Here is a 19,044-nt window from a genome sequence, read left to right as displayed (position 1 = left end):
GGACAGCTTGGGTTTAGGCTTCGTGTCAGGAAGCATTTCCTTGTGGAAGTGTGTTTGTAGAAATCGCTGCCAGCTCTGGGGTTGATGATGTGCAGCTGATTCTCCCATCTGACCGCTGGCGGAGGGCATCCATTTCATACCCAGTGGAAAATCACATGGTCATTTTGCCACATGAGTTGCCACATGATACAGTCAGTACAGCGTTTCAGCGGCCATCTGGCCAGATAACCTACCCACCCCAAGAGCGGTTGAACGGAGGAGTTGTTGTACATATAATGCATTTAGCGTCCAGCATTACAATGAAATATAGATACCATAGCTCAGAAGGACAAATCTTTTTGGGTCAGGAAAAACTTAAATTGATTGACCCTGGCATTGCTGTGGAGAAGAAAATGCTTTACATTCTGTATTATATCATCTGTTCGGATGAAGCAATCTTTCTTACAATCGAAACAGTTTAAAAACATTAAAGAGTAGTGCAATGGAGGATATCATTAGATCAGGCAGAACCCTGAAGCTGTGCTTGCATTAGCTGATTGGTATCAGCTGCTTCATCCATGCTTTACAATCATTGGCTGCTTGGCTATCAGCTGATTAGTAACATCCAATCTAACTCATGCAGGTGTGCAGTGCAGCCATTATAACGTGACACTTCTCAGTTTCCCCTCCACTGCCCCACCCTACTGCTTATGCGCTTCATATTTGTTTTGTCAATTCAATACGTGTTAATGTTTATGTATGTTTATTGAGGACAGTTTGGTTCTTCCAGCTGAATGCTCATGCTGACTGGAGTCTTTGAAAGCTCCCTAACCTCGTAACCTTTGCTATCGATCAGCGGTTCCCAAACTTTTTAGGCCACGCACCCCCTTCTACATCCCGACCGGGTTCACGCACCCCCAATCCCCCACACCTTAAAAAACAGAAGCAACAGAGCCTATTTATAGCCGCATAGAAATCGGACCAATGAGAGAACAGTTTGCTCGCGCGTGGCGTTTGTTTACAATCTTTAGTCCGCTGTTAAATGTTGCAGTGTGAACACAAACCGAACAAAGGGGAAACTGCAACGTTGTATCATATTAATCCCTGAATCAGAACAAAGCAAACGAACTGAAGGTGTGAGAACGCCCTGAAACACTGCAACAAAGTTTCAATAACTTTCAGTTCCACAATGCGTCACTTTTAAAGAGCAATCAGGGTGGCGACACACGCACAGGCTCAGAGGCAGATTGCATCACATTTCATTTACAATTAACCACACATAGAATGAGAGTGCACTTATTTTTGGCTGTTTTGTAACTCCTCCAATTTGGATATAAACAATGTAAGGGGCTTTTGACTTGCACTGGCATGCTTGGTGTTCAGGTGGCGACGTAAATAAGAGGGCTTCAGACTGTTAGCCAGAACCTCACTGCACACCACGCACTGTGGCTTTGGGCAATCTGCATTGGCAATCCAAGTGAAGCCCAGACACAGATCATTTTCATCATATTTCCTCTTTTTTTCCAGTCTGATGCCCTCTCGTTTCCTCTTTTTTACCTTGACTCCGCGATGGGCCTATGTGCTCCCGCTTTGTCTGTGCTATCCCTTCCTCCTTCCTCCGTCTCATCTTCCTCTGACTCCTGTTCGATTTCTTCTCCCGGTCTCTCTCCAACACACCTCTCCGTTCCTCTCGCCTCCGATTCCTCTCTCTCTCTCTCTCTGTCCCTCTCTCTCTCTCTCTCTCTCTCTCTCTCTCTCTGTCCCTCTCCTATTTTATGACTGATAGCTTCAGATGTCCCACCTGACAGTTTCCCAGATTTTCAGCCAGTTTATCATATTTGCATGAATGTTGCTGAATGAATGAAGTTAGCTGTTAGCTGACGTTAGCTGCACAAACTAGGCTAGCTAGTGTACGTAAAAGACAGTCTGGCGGCAGGAGCGCACCACACTTTGGGAATTCCTGCTACAGATAATCAATACTATACCTTGACATACTGTAAGTGTCTCTGATTAGAATTTCATCTTGAAATGTTAGGTGCTGAGATGATAAATTAAGGAGCTAGCCAGGGTTATCATATTCGAGGAAAATCTGCTTTTACACATCCTGTTGCCTTCACGATGTGTGGTAACATATTGCAGCCTTGCAGTAGCACAAGGAGGCACAGATGTCTATTTATTGTCACATGTTCCATGCACCATACAATGATATATGGCCACTACCAATCTCTCACACACAAGGCAGTCTAAATAAACAAATCTTTACTGTATACTTCAGTTCACCACTGACTTCCTGACTGAAATAAAGGAATGGCCACCATTAGAGAAGGTGGTGTAGTAGTACTTTTACACAATAAAGTTCAGGTAGCCATTTCATTTTTTTGTTTTTTACCACAGACAGATTTATTTTGAGGTTATAGTTGTCAAATATAAATGCTGTGATCATTTTCTTTTTCTGTGTCCAGTTCTATATCCATTCTGAAAGAACACTACATTTAATATTGCAAAGTTAGAAACCCTCAGTCAACTCAGTGTAACAAATTGTGTGAATACAGAGTATATATTTAGTATCATGGCTCTGACCTCCTCACTCCCCACCAGCACATGCCAAGCTCTGCAGAAAAACATTCCTTCAGCAACAATGCACAATATAACTAGAGAGCAGTCTAACGTGAGCAACTTGGAGGCCTCTCCGTAACAACAACAACAACCGTAGGAGAAATGCTATGCAGCATGACACAGCAGGAAAGCATCATATTGCAAATCACGAATCAACAAGAGAAAAATAAGCTTAGCCACTACAATAAATTCAAAATAGCAATGCATATAATAAAATAAACAGCAACACACATGCAGAAATTAGCACCCAGCCAAGGGCCATAGCCCAAATCTAGAACAATGTAATTAAACAGCCAGCAACATTAACGGCATTACATTGCCAATTTGATTTGTGCCAAGCACACAAACAAAAGCAGAGCCAAGACAATAATTGAGCTAACTATCAAAACTTCAGCTTGCATGTTTGAAGCTGGCAGACAATGTGACAAATGGCATCACCAAATACCGGCAGCAGGGAGCGCACCTCAAAACATGTACTGATATTTCCTCCACAGTGCCATCCTGTTCAGAGACATTATTTGGCTGTTGGCAGGTGAGGTTCCTTATGAAATGCTACATGAGCAGCAGCCATGGGAAGCTACTTTAATACCGTAGCTGTAGTGAAGCTATACATGCTATACTCGTCATTAGTTAGGCTACAGTACACTTTGCGAATAGAAGTCTACACTGGAAGCTCCTCAGAGAGAAAGAAGCTTAATAGATTGAAGCCATTTTACTTTGAAAATAACAAACAAATGTGCATAATAATTTAAGCTACCCCACTACCGGTACTTAGTGGAACATTTGCTTGCTACTTTACAACATTAGAAAAGTAGCTACTCTCAAACACGACTGGGAAAATGAACGAGTGGTGAGCTACTCCCCAACCCAGGCAGCAGTTTTAACAAAGCAAAGTTGTGGGCAGAGCATTAACAGCTTAAAGACCCAACCTTATTGTAAAGGATGCTTTATTGCTGCCAGTAGAGTTTGTCATGTGTGAATATATACACTAGCTAACTTGAGCTAACTCAAGTGGCTCCAAGGCTTTACTCCATTTACACAGAAAAGGTTAATCGAACTATAAAGCACAGATTCTCTGTATGTGTGTGTCCTTCGCATATCTCGAGAACTATTCATCTATCTATCACATGACACATTCAATATTATTAAACTTTGAATAAACTGTGAACAGTGCTCTGTGGGGGGCCCTAAAGCTCAGCGGGGGCGGGGCTTTAGGGCTCTGCAGATTGAGTCAAGCATGCCGTCATAGAGGGCTTTTTCAGGCCGCGGCTCATTGACTGCTGGATGCTGGATATACTAACGTTACAACCAAGCGCTTCTTCACTTCCCTGGAGTCAAGCAGCACTGAGCGGTTCTTGACCGAGCTGCAAGCAGCACTTTTCCCGGGACCAAGCAATCGGCCCATGCTGAAAGTGCATGCTGTCCAAACTAGCACGTCCCAAATGACACTGCTTTTGTTCTTCATTTTAATCCATCACACGACATTTAAAATAGTCTTGTTGAATGGACATAAATTCAACACATAAATTCACCACAATCAAAAATATATCTAAAGAAATTTGTATACATGATACTTCAAGGTGCCTCCTGTTGAAAACACCATCCATGACTAATTTGGGTGTTTGTCAAGCTCTGTTTGTCAACCTTGCCCCCCCCCTCACAAGATTTATTTTGTGTTTTTTTGTAGGAGACAGTGAAATTGTAGATTCCTTCATTCAATGGATTCAAGGCAAGGCAAGGCAAGGCAAGGCAAGTTTATTTGTATAGCACATTTCAACAACAAGGTAATTCAAAGTGCTTCACATAAAACCATTAAAAGCATCAAAACATAAGGCAAAAGAAAAGGAGATTTAAAAACAATTAAAGAAACAGTGTAAGAAATACAATTCAGTAGTAAAATTGTAGCAAAAGTAGCAAAATGTTCTGAATTTTGTCAGTAAAAAAGGAGGCAAATTCATTGCATGCCCAGGTGGATTGGAGTTCAGCAGCTACCGACACTGTTCACCATCTGGTTTACTCAGATCATGGCTTTGAGAAAAAGGTTCCTCCTCATCCTTTGCTTCGTCTTTTGATGTCAGATATGCAGTGACAGCCACTATGGAAGTGACCCATAATTCATCTTTCCTCCATCTAGCCTTCATTATTCCTGCAGTAGCTGTTGCATCCTGTTTCATCCAAATGCTGCAAAAAGAAATAGAAATCCTGCAACATGAAACTCTTGTCTGTTCATCTCCTGGTTGCTGTGTTATTTTTAGTGCAAGGCGAAATGTATGGCTTCAAATGTAAATGCAGAAGTCATCAAGACAGATTACTGGTTTAAGGTTGTTTTAAGACTCTATTTGTTGAAATCAGGTTGTTAAGGAGATAAAAGGGATCTGTCGCCTCTCAGTTAGTGACACAGCTTTCCCCTTTGCTCTGCATTGCATATTTCATTCAGCAAAACCCTTTTTGTAGCACAGACCTATGTAAAATCATCTTTGCTTTTTCATACAATTTTCCATTTAATTTTCAGATTACTGATTACTGATTACTTTTGTGCAAAAGAAACATTTTAAGATAGCAAAGTGACAGTTGGGATTCCTTTCAGGTCGGTACAACACATCGATATGGGGATTGCGTCCTTGCAAGACCACCCTGAAGAACCTCTCTTAAAAACACATGTCAAGGCCAATGAGACTTTTTACACACAGGAAGCTTTAAAAGACCCTGCTCAGTCCCTCCTCCTCAATCTATTTGCCCTCCACCTTGCTTAACCTTATTCTTGTCGAACCCTTGCTGAAGATTTAACTATCTTACTGGAGGTGAGCTAGCTCCCTATACCCAAGGTGTCGATATCAAGGCTCGTTCCTGTTACACTTATTCAGCTTTAACCACATTTCCTGCCTCTTAATGGATACTTGATCCGCCTCGTTAACGTGTCTCCACACCTCTTTAGAATTATACCACCTACAAGTAGCTTGCTTAGTATGCTAACTCGCGTAGTGCAATAGCCCTAGAGAAAGAGAAAAAGCTCTCTCAGGGAGACCATACAGATGATGGTTGCCCAGTGTGTCTGCATTGTATATGCAAAATCTGCACTTACCGTAGCTAGTCCGGAGACCTGTGGGCACTAACGTCTACTCTAAAAGCCAACCCTGGAGAGATTGTAACATTCTTGTCGAAGGAAGTTAGGAGGCTCAGCCTCTAGCGGAGATCCTCTGTTGTCCGAAGCCACTGATGTAAGTCACTGAAGTGTTGTACCGAGTGTACAGACCAAAAAGGAACTGGGGGTTATGCACAACACAGGTCAGACCCTCCCAACCTTCCAGCTCGGTGAAGCGCAGTTTAGGAGGAGAGACTGCACTGGGTCTTTTGTAGCCCTGCCTGCAACATTCTCATTGGCCTTGACAGGCATTTTCAGAAAGGTTCTTCAGGTTGATCTAGTGAGACAGTCCTCATACTGATGATGTGTTGCGCCTCATTGGTTATAAGCATACCCCCATAGTTAAATGGCTTCCTGTGATAAGAGGACATGTTTTTCATTTTTATTCATGACTAATTCACAAGCTCATTGAGCCCCTGAGAGACTCCCACACATCAAAGATGCAATAGGTATCCTGTAGCTTGATGAAGTGTTCTTGGCGTTTCTGTCTTTATTTGAGGTTATCTATTGCCTACATTGCTAACTACTTCTAAGGACAGGCACGATGAGGAAACACATGCTCAAATAGGTCAGCAGAGAGACCAATCAGCCACAGTACCATCTGTCCCTCTAATGACTACCTGGCTGCTCTGTGATGTGACACGGTTGGCTGGGGAGGCTCCATAGCAAACATCCTCTCATTAAGTCTCTGCATACCCATCTCTGCACAACTGACTGCCTGCATCTCTAACGCACAGACATATACCATGCGCCTTTATCAATAGTCTGTGCTGCTCGGCCATCCTGTTGCTGCTGAAACAGTACACAATGGGCGGTTAGTGGTGACTGTCAGTCTTTTAAAGCCGGAAAACCACATGCCTGAAACCACTTTTAGTGCATTTGACCAGCATGTAAACAATACTTCTTTGTTTCCACAGTAGAAAGGTATGAGTGAATAATTTCGCTGTTGATAGAGGATATGTCAGGCCTTAGTTGAGCCTGATGTTGTCTGGGAGCCTGTGTGCCATGGCCCGGATAGCCCCGATCCACTTTATCCCCTGGCTGTGTGTTAATGCCAAAAATCCAGGGCACTCTCTGTAACTTTGAACACATCACTCAAAATGGTGCTCTCTTGACATTTGAGAGCTGATATGCATGCAGTTGGCATTTTGTGTAACATAATCTTCTGCATAATAATGTCTTTGCTAGGAGCTCTAGAATCCTCGTCTGTTTCTTTATTTTTCATTATTTGGTGCATGGAGTAACTACCGGTACTTAATCTTAATCAAAGGGTGTCAGTCATTTTCGGGATGGTATTATGATATCACATTGTGTTTTTTATGCTTTTAAATGTCTGCTCTGTTAAGCACTTTGTGATACTACTGTCTGTGAAAAGCGCTATATGAATAAAATTCATTCATTCATTCATTCATTATGCTGTTTGTTGTTAAAGGATAAGGCTGAAGTTACTGTCAGGCACATCCTCCGGGTCTAAAAAGTGAAGCTAACTCGCATTATTTTCAAATAGCCATCAGGGTTGAAAGCAAAGTCTGATTGTATAGAAGTCCATGAGAAAATGACCATACTTACGCTTGATTTATTCCTACAGTAAACATTGTGAACATGAGTTTATGGTATCAATTACTAGTTTTAAGTCTTCTTCAATACAGCATGATGTTCATTTAGTAAATTATGTTACCACATAGAGTTCAATAGATGCAGGGTAAGGGTGTGTCTACCTTGTGATTGACAGGGCGCTGCCGCGGCATTGTCCGGTTTGGAAATTGTATGTGTTTTCGTCTCATAAAAGTTAACTGTGACCTTTTTGATCGGCTAAAAAAGTCTTTATTAACGTACGAAGCTCCACCTTCTTGAGTTATTTCTGGTCAGGGGAGGTTCTACGGTTCTCTATTCTTCTTAATATCGAATATTGCAACCTTATCAATGAATTGATGAAACACTTACTATGCAGCACTTATGCAGTAGAGAGTAAAGAGGAATGGTGGCTGAATATGTTGTACTTGTACTTGCTGTCCCCGCTGCTATTTAATAGCCTACCGTAATATAATAAAAGTAGTTTCAAATTCACTATGGAAACACTGTTCCTTGGTAACAAAGAAACTTGTGTTCAAGAAGGAAAAAAGGTCTGATGTACTGATGTACTATGTAAAGCCATGTACTGCTTTTTTGTTCTTCTTTCATACAACTGTATTTTTTTTTTGTTTGGATTAAGATATTTTTCTGTTCTGGAAGAGACCAGTTCTTCATATACAATGGTCATCATTCATTCTGGTCAGACCTATAAACTCCTGCCAGAGCTCATAGACTCACATATTAATTCCGTCGGCATTAACTTATTGCTCTGGTTAGATGGAGTTCAAAGACAAAAGTCTAATAAATCAGTTGGGCTGCCATCTCTTTGACACGTAATAGCGTTTCCTCTAGCCGCACTTAATCATGAACACGTATGACCGCTTATTTCATGGAGTAACTTCTCAAGACTAATTTGCAAAAAATAAAAAACGAGAGTCAGAAAAACTCTCAACTATGTATATTTCCTTGTCTATTTTTAACAATACTTTGAAAAAACAAATGCAGAGTCTTGAAATGATATAGGTCAAAAGATGAGATAGCATTGTCATCAGTATTTCTTTCTATTTCTGTTCTGTTGGATCAAGGATCAGAGGTTTGCAGTTTGCCCCGTCCTGTTTAATTTAGTGCCTTCGCCTCAGTGATTATGGTCCTTCACATCATATTACTTGGGACAAGATACAGAAACAGACAGCACAGGACTCGATCCAGAGAATACTGAAACTAGACACAGTACAGCCACTAACCCAACGACCGTATCTTCTCTTGTGGGAGAGAGTCACAGCGTTTCTCACTAAAGTTTTTTGTATTAAATACAACAAATAAAATGCTCAATTTCTTGTTGGCTTATTTTTATTTAATGAACATCCCAAAACACAGTCATTATTGAGTTATTCAGGTCCTTAACTACATTCTAACACAATGTACTCTTAATCGTCTCATGTGAAGAAATCAGTAATTATAACACAATCACATCAACGGTCAGATTAATTACTCTATTATCGTCACTTCATTTATTTATTGCTCATTATTTTGTCGTTACTCTGTGCATGCAAATTAACGTTATTGACAATCACAATGTTAAATTGGCAGCCTGTGTGTGGACAGATATCCTTAATGCACTTGCTGTTTTCTGATGTTTGCAGAGATGATCATTGAAACATTGGTTCACAGAGCGGTTTATCTGATTGATGCCGGGTAGTGGACCCCATGGATGTACAACTAATTAACTGTCCCCTTGTAATAGATAGTATTTCTATTGAATCAGCAAAATGCAATGCATTTGCAATCTTGTCGTATATTCTTCAGTTTTTCATTAATTGAGAAATGAATACAAGCTCATTTTGTCGCAAGGCAGATGCTTCCTATAAGGCCGGTAATGGAGAGAAAGGTTGCATTTCAGCTCTCACATATCTTGATGTTTTGTCAGCGCAACGATCCAGTTCTGTGGCATAAAACAGCCATCAAGCCAGCTGTGCGTAATAACGACACATCGCTGGGATACTTTCAAACTGAGCCATGCATTTATACAGATATTTATGAAAGTAGCTCTCCAGAAAGTCATTTTTGCTTACACCAAGTTTCAGAAGTATAGCTCATCACAAATTAAGGAAACGGTTGATGGCTTAAAACTGGCAAGAGGATGTATTTATTATCCTTTTCTGCCCAAGTCATGTACTGAAGGAGCATTTTTATTCTGTGTGCGTCATGCAAGACAGCATGCCTTTGGAGATAGGAACAAAGAATAGTGGGTACTGGGCAGCATCTGTTCAGGGAGAAAGAATGCTGGCATCTTCCCAGCAGGATGCCAGCTTCCTGTTTGTCTGCAGCTCTGCTTTGAACACCTCCTACTCACCCTGGCTCATCGCTAATATTATTGGGCAATACCTGATGGCAGAAAGGTGCAAGCAATCCCCCGTGGTAACCATTGGCTCAGGATCTTTGACTCGACTCTTCATCCTCTAGTCCCCCTGTCACCGTTATTACTCCTCTGGCACCAACCGCCTGCCTGTCATCTTCCAGTCAAACATAGAAATGAATCTTATTGTTCCAGAAGCAGCTAATGATTTATTCACAGACTCTGCTGTGGCCGGGCTTCAAATTAGTTTTAACAGTTTTACCAGCAAGTGTCTGAAGATTCACTTCACATGATGTCTGACCACTTCCAAAACTAGTCACAATGTCTGACCACTTCCAAACTAGACATGTCAGACCACTTCACACTTTTCCTCATACAGCCTTTGTCTACGAGTCACGACGAACCAGTGATGTGTTCGCTATCGCCTCAGCCCGAATAGGTGCACATTCAATGAATAGCATTGTGAAATTAAAACTGACATTGGAAAAAATAAATCATCATAATTCATTTCACAAGTTCGTGTTGTTTAACACTGCGGGTAACCATAGAAACATGGCGAGATAGACCTACAGCAAAGAATGATCGACACAGGACAGAAAGAAAAGGCAAATAATGATATAAATGCAACACTATAGTGATTGATGGATCTAACAGGGCTGTCCCTTAAAGCGATGCCTCATTATTTAGCAGAAGTGTCTCTTTTTCTCAATTGATCTTTGCCATCAGCCATCTGTTGTTTCCAGAACAACAGATCTTACGGTACACAATGGTCTTTCGTAGACAGGATGATGAAAAAGCTTTACAGGCACAGGCTGGTATAGTTTAAAAAAAATGTGTCTTTTCAACTTTTTCATTTGTGTTTTATGATGAGAGTACCAGAAAAATGGCTCATAAACTGCAGAGAGGATCAAGTAAATGTAGTGCGAAGCATCTTTTAATGGATTTGAAAATGTGTGCACGGTCACTTTCTTCTATGTCGATGAAATCTCATCTATCGGCTTACAAATGTGGCTTTTATCAGGGTGCTTGCAAGGGAGATTTAAGACTCTGCCACTTGCTGTGCCACAATTTTCACATCATTTTTCACACGTCTCTGCTATTAGGCAGTCGTGTCATCGGTATTCATATGTCATTCAGTTATATGTTATTGGTAAAAAGAAATCTCAGCTGTGGTTGTAATCCACATTTAGAATTAAAACTCTGAGGGGAGGAGGAACCCCACCTTCATACTGAACACTTTTATTATTATTAAAACAGCATGGTGTGTAGATAAACTGTGAGTAAGATATTAAAATGCAAATCGTGTGTCATCTCTTAAGGTCTGTCATTAGTGTGCTGTGTAATTAAAAGTATAACCAGCATTATTCAAAGAGTGTTGTGTCAAATGAAAGCCACGGTAATTAATTAAAATGTTGAGCTCAGGCTCTCCTCGATACTCCAGCTTTGTATGAACCAGTTAATTCAATCTGGCAATCTATTTGCTCTGAGACATTTTGTTATTGGAAAAACACTTTGGAGACCCGTCTATAGGTCGTGATGGGGCCATGAATCAAAACATGTTTGTTGTGTGCAGAGCAGAGTGTAATAGACCCTTTTTAGAAACCAGTCCGCCAAACAGTCAACCCAGAGGCCTGGAAAAAGAAATGTCATGTCTGATGAATGGCTGTCTTTTGAGCTGTGCTCCCCATACAAGTTTACCTCTTGCTGTATCATAAATCATGATAAATTGGGTCTCCGTTGGAAGTATAGGCTAATTATATCCTTATTTCAGTCCCCTCCCTGTTATGTTGCTGGAGTACGTGTCATGTCCTGAATGTCCAGTGCTCAACAGTTGTGTGTCCATGTTTTATGTGTTACTGTCCTTTCTGACAGTCACCTGCCCCAATCTGGTCCCACAGAGTGGGGAGTTTTTTATGACTGACTCTGTGTGACATCCAGGGTGATGGAGACTGATTAGGATAATAGCTCTGTAAAGGTCTGGCGGCCTGCCTGCAGGCTCCGCTCCATGCTACAGTCATCGAACCACAAGCGAGATCAGCCACATCTCTGCCACAGAGAACCAGAGACACAAACTACAGAACAGAGCTGTGAAAAAGAAAACTGATAGATATTTTAGCGTGTATCCAGCAGGAGATATGTATTATTATTGCAGTTGGTCATTGTTTAATGTCACTTGCAATGCGACACAATCCAATGCGATACAATACAACTTTATTTTCAGCTTACACTGAAATTCACTTAATGAGCTGTTGAACAAAGTGGGGCCCAAAGAGCACGTTTTGGATATGATGACTAATTCTGACAGACGAGATGTTTTGAGTTCATTTCTTTTGAGTCACATCAAGTGGAGAGTTGTGCTAATCATCATCCCTGGTGTTTTGATTTGTTGGTGTTCACTGGATCCTTATTAACTCACCTGCCATCAAAATATGCTTTTCAAAAGTTAATCATCATTGTATTGTTCTAAAACACTGATGCAATTACATGCCTCAGTAGCTGTGACTCCTCTGAAGTTTCTCTTTCTGTTTAAAAGGGAAAAAAAAGCCTTTGATCATATTATTATTGTGATGCTCTAAGAAAATCCACAATCTTTGTGAATGGCAGCTTTTCTGTAGAAAATCTTCACTTTGGCATTTTATCTTTTCGAGGTCAAACGAGGCAGCGGAGCAAAAAGCATAATTGCGTCAGGTCTCTTCTGTTGAGAGCAGGTTGTCGAGCAAAATTCAGCCAGCTTAATAAATCTCTCATAATCAGGACGTCTAGCTCTCTGTCTCTCCCCCTTCCATCTCTCTCTTATATCTTGTTAATATCTCACCAACTGATATATGCTGCCACCCGACTCAAGAGCAAATAGACCCATTTATATCTCTGTCTCACCCATGGAGACAAAAACCACACACAGAAACGTCTGATGTTGAATATAAAGGGATGCACTGAATGATGCACAGTAATCATGGCCGTTATAGTCGCACGGATTAGCGATTCATCATTTGGTTCGATTGATCGGCGCTAAAAAATAAATGACTGCACGGAGATGTAACGCTAGCCTTCTCTCCGAGCCACGGCTCGTCAGTACACGAGTCATTGAAGAGACAAGGCATTATGTCATTTCTCTCACTTCAGGTTTGCTTAGGCACAGAGCATCTGGTCTTAAAATGGAATTCAGAAGAAGCAAAATGTGCTGTCTTCAGCATCAGTCAGAGTCTGGGACAAACTGAGTTGTCTATCTAATCTGGTGGTGAGTCTGTTTGCACATGAGGAACCCAGACCAGCTTAGAAGTGTTTGTTCTGGGAGGTTCTGTCTCATAAATATTCTTTGCTTCATTCTGAAAAGTGAGATTTTAAAGTGACAATGTGGGACATAGTGACTGCTTGCTGCTTGCTGGCCCTGGTTATTGTGTATTTGAACATGTGTACATGTACACACACTGCCTTGTTTTGTGTCGGTTTCTGTTTTCCCCTTGTTATTAACCTCAGAGCAAACAGTCAAACAGGCCTGTTATTCTGTCCTCCCTCTGCCTTACCCTCCTCTGGATTTAGAAACTATTGTCGTCTCCGTGTAAACTGCTGGTAAAGGGAACGATTGTTTGCTTCTCTAAATCCTGTGAGATATTACTGTAACAGCACAAGGGGAGGAGAAGTCTGATATTGTGAGCAAATACTCTCAACATAAGAGTTTTGCTGAAAGACTCCGGTGAAAAGGGAACATAAACTGAGCGCAACAACATTTGTAAGACTCTGTTCTCAAACTGACACCAAATAAATAGTATAGATGTAGTCACAGTGCAAGATGAGAAGGTTTTTTCCTCACAGTTCACGGGCATAAAGTCCACTGCTTCACGTAAGAGATTGCCTTTCTACACAGAAGAAGTCATTGTTTTCAAAGCATGTACTATATTCTCTGATGTTAATGTCATGTCTCTCAGTCTAACAAAGTACCTTGCTTTACAATATGGAACTAATTGCAGTCTATGTTTAAATGGAATTCAAATCATGTCATTACGGCTAAATGTTTCTGCTCAGCCCGGGTTTTCTACTTTCCAGCTTTGAAAATGGAAATGTAGGGTTTCATTACATTACGACCATTCTCCTGTCAAGTGCTTTTTCTGTTCTGGCTTCCCTGAATAAAAAAAAAGCTTCAAAAGCCAGGATACATGATATACATGCTAACATAGTACACTGCTCAGTTACTGCGCAAATGAATGCCATTTCAGTGTCTGTGCCGGAGAACTACTGCTAAAGAAAATAGACATGCCAATTTCTGTCACAGGCAGCCAGTATACAGCAGCGCAGCTTTGAACTGACAGGGAGGGGGGAAAATCCCCCCAGGGGAGAAGTTGATCATGGCATCGTGTTTCCTTTGTGCCACCATATCACACTGTTATGCAGAATGCTGCCTTTGAGCCACAGGCCCGGTTCTAGACTGCTTTTTGAAGGGGGGGGGGGGGGGGGTGGTATCACCAATGTCTAGTGTTAATACGAGTGCCTTTTAGGACTGTAAGCTATAAAGCATACAGTTCCTTATTTTGTATCTCAAACTGTGTCTCAATAGGCTGTGTACGGTGATTTGGACCTTCCACAAGAATATGGAGTAAAGTAGCCAGCTGAGGGGGGTTCAGGGGGCATCTCGGGGCATGCTCTATTGATATACCGGTACTTTGCACCTAAATACTCTCTCCCAGTCACATCACTGGTCTCATAGCTCTGAAACAGCAGTGCCAATCACAGTTAATCGTGACATTCAGAATCAATACTTTCTAAATTGCTTTTGGACTGACAAACAAAAAATTACAATTGTAGGTACTGTGTACACATTCATGTATCAGCTATAATAATCCAATATGTTTTGATACTAAAGCACTCACAGGGGTATGCTTTGGTATGCTTTAACTTTCCTTGAGTAAATACTCTCAATACTTTCTTCTGCATTGTTTCTACAGTACTTCAATACTTTTATATATATATATACATATATATTGAATAAATATATTATGATAGTCAGCATTTCCTTATTTGGTTAACTTATTGCTAAACCTATACATATACAAACATGTAATGTATTTATCTCTCTCTCTTTCAGATGTAAATGGGGAAGAAGAATGTCATCAAGAGAAATTGGATATCCATATGCTGTTAAAGTGCTTTGCATTAAAACACAAACAGCATCACTTCTCTCTGAAGTAATCCATTACTGACAATTAATGTCAAACTGCACGCTGGAGCAGCTTCATGCTGCCTCGCTGGGTGAAACATTGCTAATGGAAAGAAAGCTTTATAAGATCCTGCTGATCAAAACACACCTAAATGCAGCATAATGCCTTCAAAAGTCTCATGTTTATACCTGTTGACTGTGGTCTGCTGGGCGAGCGCTCTGTGGTACCTGAGTATCTCTCGCCCGATGGGCACCTATGTCGGCCACATGTCTGTGCCTATACGCAAGGCTGCGAAACCCCCAAAAAACATCACCTTCACCAACATCCACACCCGCTCCCTTAACCCACATGCCTTTGAATTTGTCATCAATGAGCCGAAGAAGTGCGAAAGTGACGCTCCCTTCCTGGTCATCCTCATTAGCACCACACACAAGGAGTTCGATGCGCGACAGGCCATCCGGGAGACCTGGGGGGATGAGAGCACCTTCGGCGACATCAACATCCTCACCATCTTTCTGCTGGGCAGGAACACAGACCCCGTCCTGAACCAGATGGTGGAGCAGGAGAGCCAGATCTTCCATGACATTGTGGTGGAGGACTTTATTGATTCCTACCACAACCTCACCCTCAAGACCATGATGGGCATGCGCTGGGTGGCTACCTTCTGCCCCAAAGCGCAGTATGTCATGAAGACCGACAGCGACATCTTTGTCAACATGGACAATCTGATCTACAAGCTCCTGAAGCCCACCACCAAGCCAAGGCGGAGATATTTTACTGGCTATGTTATAAACGGTGGTCCCATAAGGGATATGCGCAGTAAGTGGTATATGTCCAGGGACTTGTATCCCGACAGTAGGTACCCGCCTTTCTGCTCGGGCACCGGCTACGTGTTCTCAACGGACGTTGCTGAGCTCATCTTCAAGACTTCATTACACACAAGACTGTTGCACCTGGAGGATGTGTACGTGGGACTGTGTTTGCGTAAGCTGGGTATACACCCCTATCAGAACAGTGGTTTTAATCACTGGAAAATGGCCTACAGTCTCTGCAGGTACAGGCGGGTTATCACCGTGCACCAGATCTCCCCGGAGGAGATGCACCGCATTTGGAACGACATGTCCAGCAAGAAGCACCTGAGATGTTAAGAGACCCAAGGGCCACTGAACAACAACTTCTTTTTCTTTGCCTTTTTCCTCCTTTTCAAATCTCATCACAGTGAGTAATGTAAAAACACTGACGGCTGCTGCAAGTCTCTATTTGATGACAAATGTTTTCATTCGCATCCATCTATGTCTATCTCTGCTGATCATGCATCACGATTGTTAATGAATGCATGAGGCTTGTAAAGCGCGTACTCTCTCACGCATCATCAAAACGTGGCGTTTGTTGCTGAAAAGTCATTTTGTATTCCAGGCACAAAATTTAAGCAGATTATTCCTTCTAAGCATTAAGTCAATCAGTGTGAAGCATTCAGTAGTGTGGCCTGATGGGTAGAGACTGTGTTTGAAAGCAGACAACCTTGGTTCAAGCCCTGCTAAAGTGTCCTTGAGCAAGACACTGGATCTCTACCAGCTGCATGGCTGCTGAGTAAGCACTCTGATGTTCCTGCAAGCTAAAAAGACAATTTCTGTGCAGGAATCAATTAGGCACTAAATTACTATATCACAACTATAATATTATACGAGAGCGCAAACAGTAATCATATCGAACAACGAACCAGGTTGTCTGTGGAGGTAAAACAGACACGCGAGCTGCTCTGCCCTTTTTTCATCTTTATAATAAACACAGTTGAATATATGCAGTATATTACCTCCCAACAGACCAAACCACGATGAAAGTTCATTTGATATTTTTTTTTTGCTAAAAGTGAAACCACGTAGGATGTTCTTTTATTCATGAATTTTGCCTGATGTTTTTGTTTACATACTTTTATAAGTTATAAACTGCCTCTTCTCTCCGATAAAGCCAGATGTATATTTTGTTTTTTTTAGATGCATTCAGTTTTTTTTCTCCTCTTTGACATTTTTTTGTACTTGAGGTAATTGTGTGTGTCAGCTACCAGCTCGTTACTCCAGCTGCTGCTCTTGGTTAATGATTTCTGTATGTCAGCAACTATCGCAGCGCATCGCCTCCTCCATATATCAAGAGAAATACAGTGTCACGTCGTGCAAGTAGGAGTTTAGCTGTAGCTAAGGCCATTACAGACTGGATGTATCAGTGGATGTATCTGGCATATCAGTCATTACTGAAAGCGCTGCTACTGACATCATGGAAAGATTTTGTGCTTCTCAGAAAATGTGGCTTTCATGGTCAAATTTTCATTTCTTTTTTTCAAAGGGTTTTGTAGTATTAAAAGCTAATGTGACATTTACTGTGAAAAGCATCCATCCCTCAAGGGGTTGTTATATATTGTATGTTTTTTATATTAAAAAACAAATAATTAAAGTTACATTACTGCTTTCACTTGTTGCCTGTTTTGAGTTCCCCGTTATACATTTACAGGAGGTTACTTTACGTTTATTGAAGAAGAAGTCAGTGTGTTTGTAATTAAAGAACAGGTTGTTTTGTGGTCACAGAAGGGAGTATTTTAAATTATTTAGCTATTTCAAGCCAAATGCGTAGCTTCTTGAGCAACGGATTTGGCTACAAATCTAAAATTATAGTTTAACAAAAGCATAACTAGAGATGAGGCTTTAAAGTCATCAAACTCACTCTATATCGTTGGTTACACAGTAATATATATCTAAAGTTTGCCAAGTTTGGATAACAAGGATTGTATTAAATTGAGCAATGGTGCATTTCGTTGCTCATGAATTCAACTTCTCATTTGTAACAAGAAAAATATTACTTTTGCTCATAATTATTTTTTCTACATAAAACATCTATTTTATATCATTCCATCCTGGAAGAGGGATCCCTTCTGTGAAGCTCTTCCTGAGGTTTCCTCCCTGTTTATTTCCCTGTTAGAGAGGTTTGTGGGAACGTTTTCCTTAATCGCATGAAAGGTCTAAGGGCAGAGGGTATTGCATCCTCTGCAGATTGTAAAACCCCTTGAAGCAAATTTGTGATATTGGGCCATCTAAAAAAATGTACTTGATTTAAAAGTCCATGCTGTAAAATTGGCAAATGCTGCCGTGAGGAAAATTTAGAGTTGTGCCTTTTATGACCAATATCTCCACGAAATCATAAAAAAATCAACCTCAAAATCATGATATTTGAGTTTTACGGTAGGTGGTATCAAGTTATGACTGAGTATGTTATGACACTGCGAGCAAATAGTAAAAACTCCACACTTTTCTTTTTTAAATAATAGCAATTCTTTATTGTGGCTCTTCGTCAGAAATTTGACATCAGCTGATTATAGAGAGGGAACAGGGGTTATATGCTGAAATGGGACACATACTGTACATAGAAAACACAATCAATTACTTCATAATAAAGAATTAAGTAGAAGTTAATATTTACCATCTCAACACTTAATAAAAAATAATTTAGAGCTGGACTTGTTTGGACAAACAAATGGCTTGTCACCCTTTCAATAGTTGCCTTTTGGTTTCATCTCCAGATGCATTGTCATACAGTACATTTTAGCAACTACTACATTTTGTTTGGGAACAAAGGGTTTTGTAGTGCAGCAGGACAGTGCAAGAAAATTAAACTGACGTATTTCATCTGAATACACGTCAACCAGAGCTGATTACGTGACTGCAGGTTCTGTTGTGTTTCATTTGTCTGATGACAAAAGCACACTAGTTAAACTTGTCTCCAGGGGCTAAGCATCTGCTTGTTGGGTGCACACACGAAGCCCAAAAGTGCATTGTAGCTTGTCTCATTATGTTAAAATACTTGACTCGAACTGAAATGGTAATCAGCAGGTTCAGCTCTTTGTGTACGCTCATTCATTGTCTACTTTCTTAGGCACAGAAAAATTAACAAGGCACCTCTAACATTTTTGAAGCATTAGCACTGTCAAGAGCAGCAAATTAAACACAGTCAGGTCTCTTCTATTTGTTTCCCCTGCACTCTCAAGCACACGGTTCCCTTCTTGTCAGTGTAAAACAGGTCTCGACACAGAAATACAACTCGTTCTCTTTTTAGACATTCATTATGTTGTTGTGAAAATGTGCTTTCCCCCCATGAATTAACTAAATCTTACATTCTGTCAAAGACCCCGGGGAAACTTCACAACTGAGTGCGTTTGTGAGATGCCAGTCAATTTGTTT

The 19,044-nt window shown here is 40.9% G+C and overlaps 1 protein-coding gene across 1 annotated transcript; it reads left to right on the top strand.

Moving 5' to 3' along the window:
- Positions 1 to 14,970: 14,970 nt before the first annotated feature.
- b3galt1b (UDP-Gal:betaGlcNAc beta 1,3-galactosyltransferase, polypeptide 1b) lies at positions 14,971 to 15,966 on the top strand (the record flags this gene model as incomplete). The annotated part of the gene is made up of 1 exon (XM_079276363.1): positions 14,971 to 15,966. The coding sequence occupies exon 1, from the start codon at positions 14,980 to 14,982 to the stop codon at positions 15,964 to 15,966; it is 987 nt and encodes a 328-aa protein (XP_079132489.1). The 5' UTR covers positions 14,971 to 14,979.
- Positions 15,967 to 19,044: the final 3,078 nt, after the last annotated feature.

This window comes from Melanostigma gelatinosum (genome assembly GCF_949748355.1).
Source record: "Melanostigma gelatinosum genome assembly, chromosome: 10".
Taxonomy (NCBI): Eukaryota; Metazoa; Chordata; class Actinopteri; order Perciformes; family Zoarcidae; genus Melanostigma; species Melanostigma gelatinosum.
Note: the sequence above shows the minus strand (reverse complement) of the source record. Positions and strands in the feature narration are given on the sequence as shown.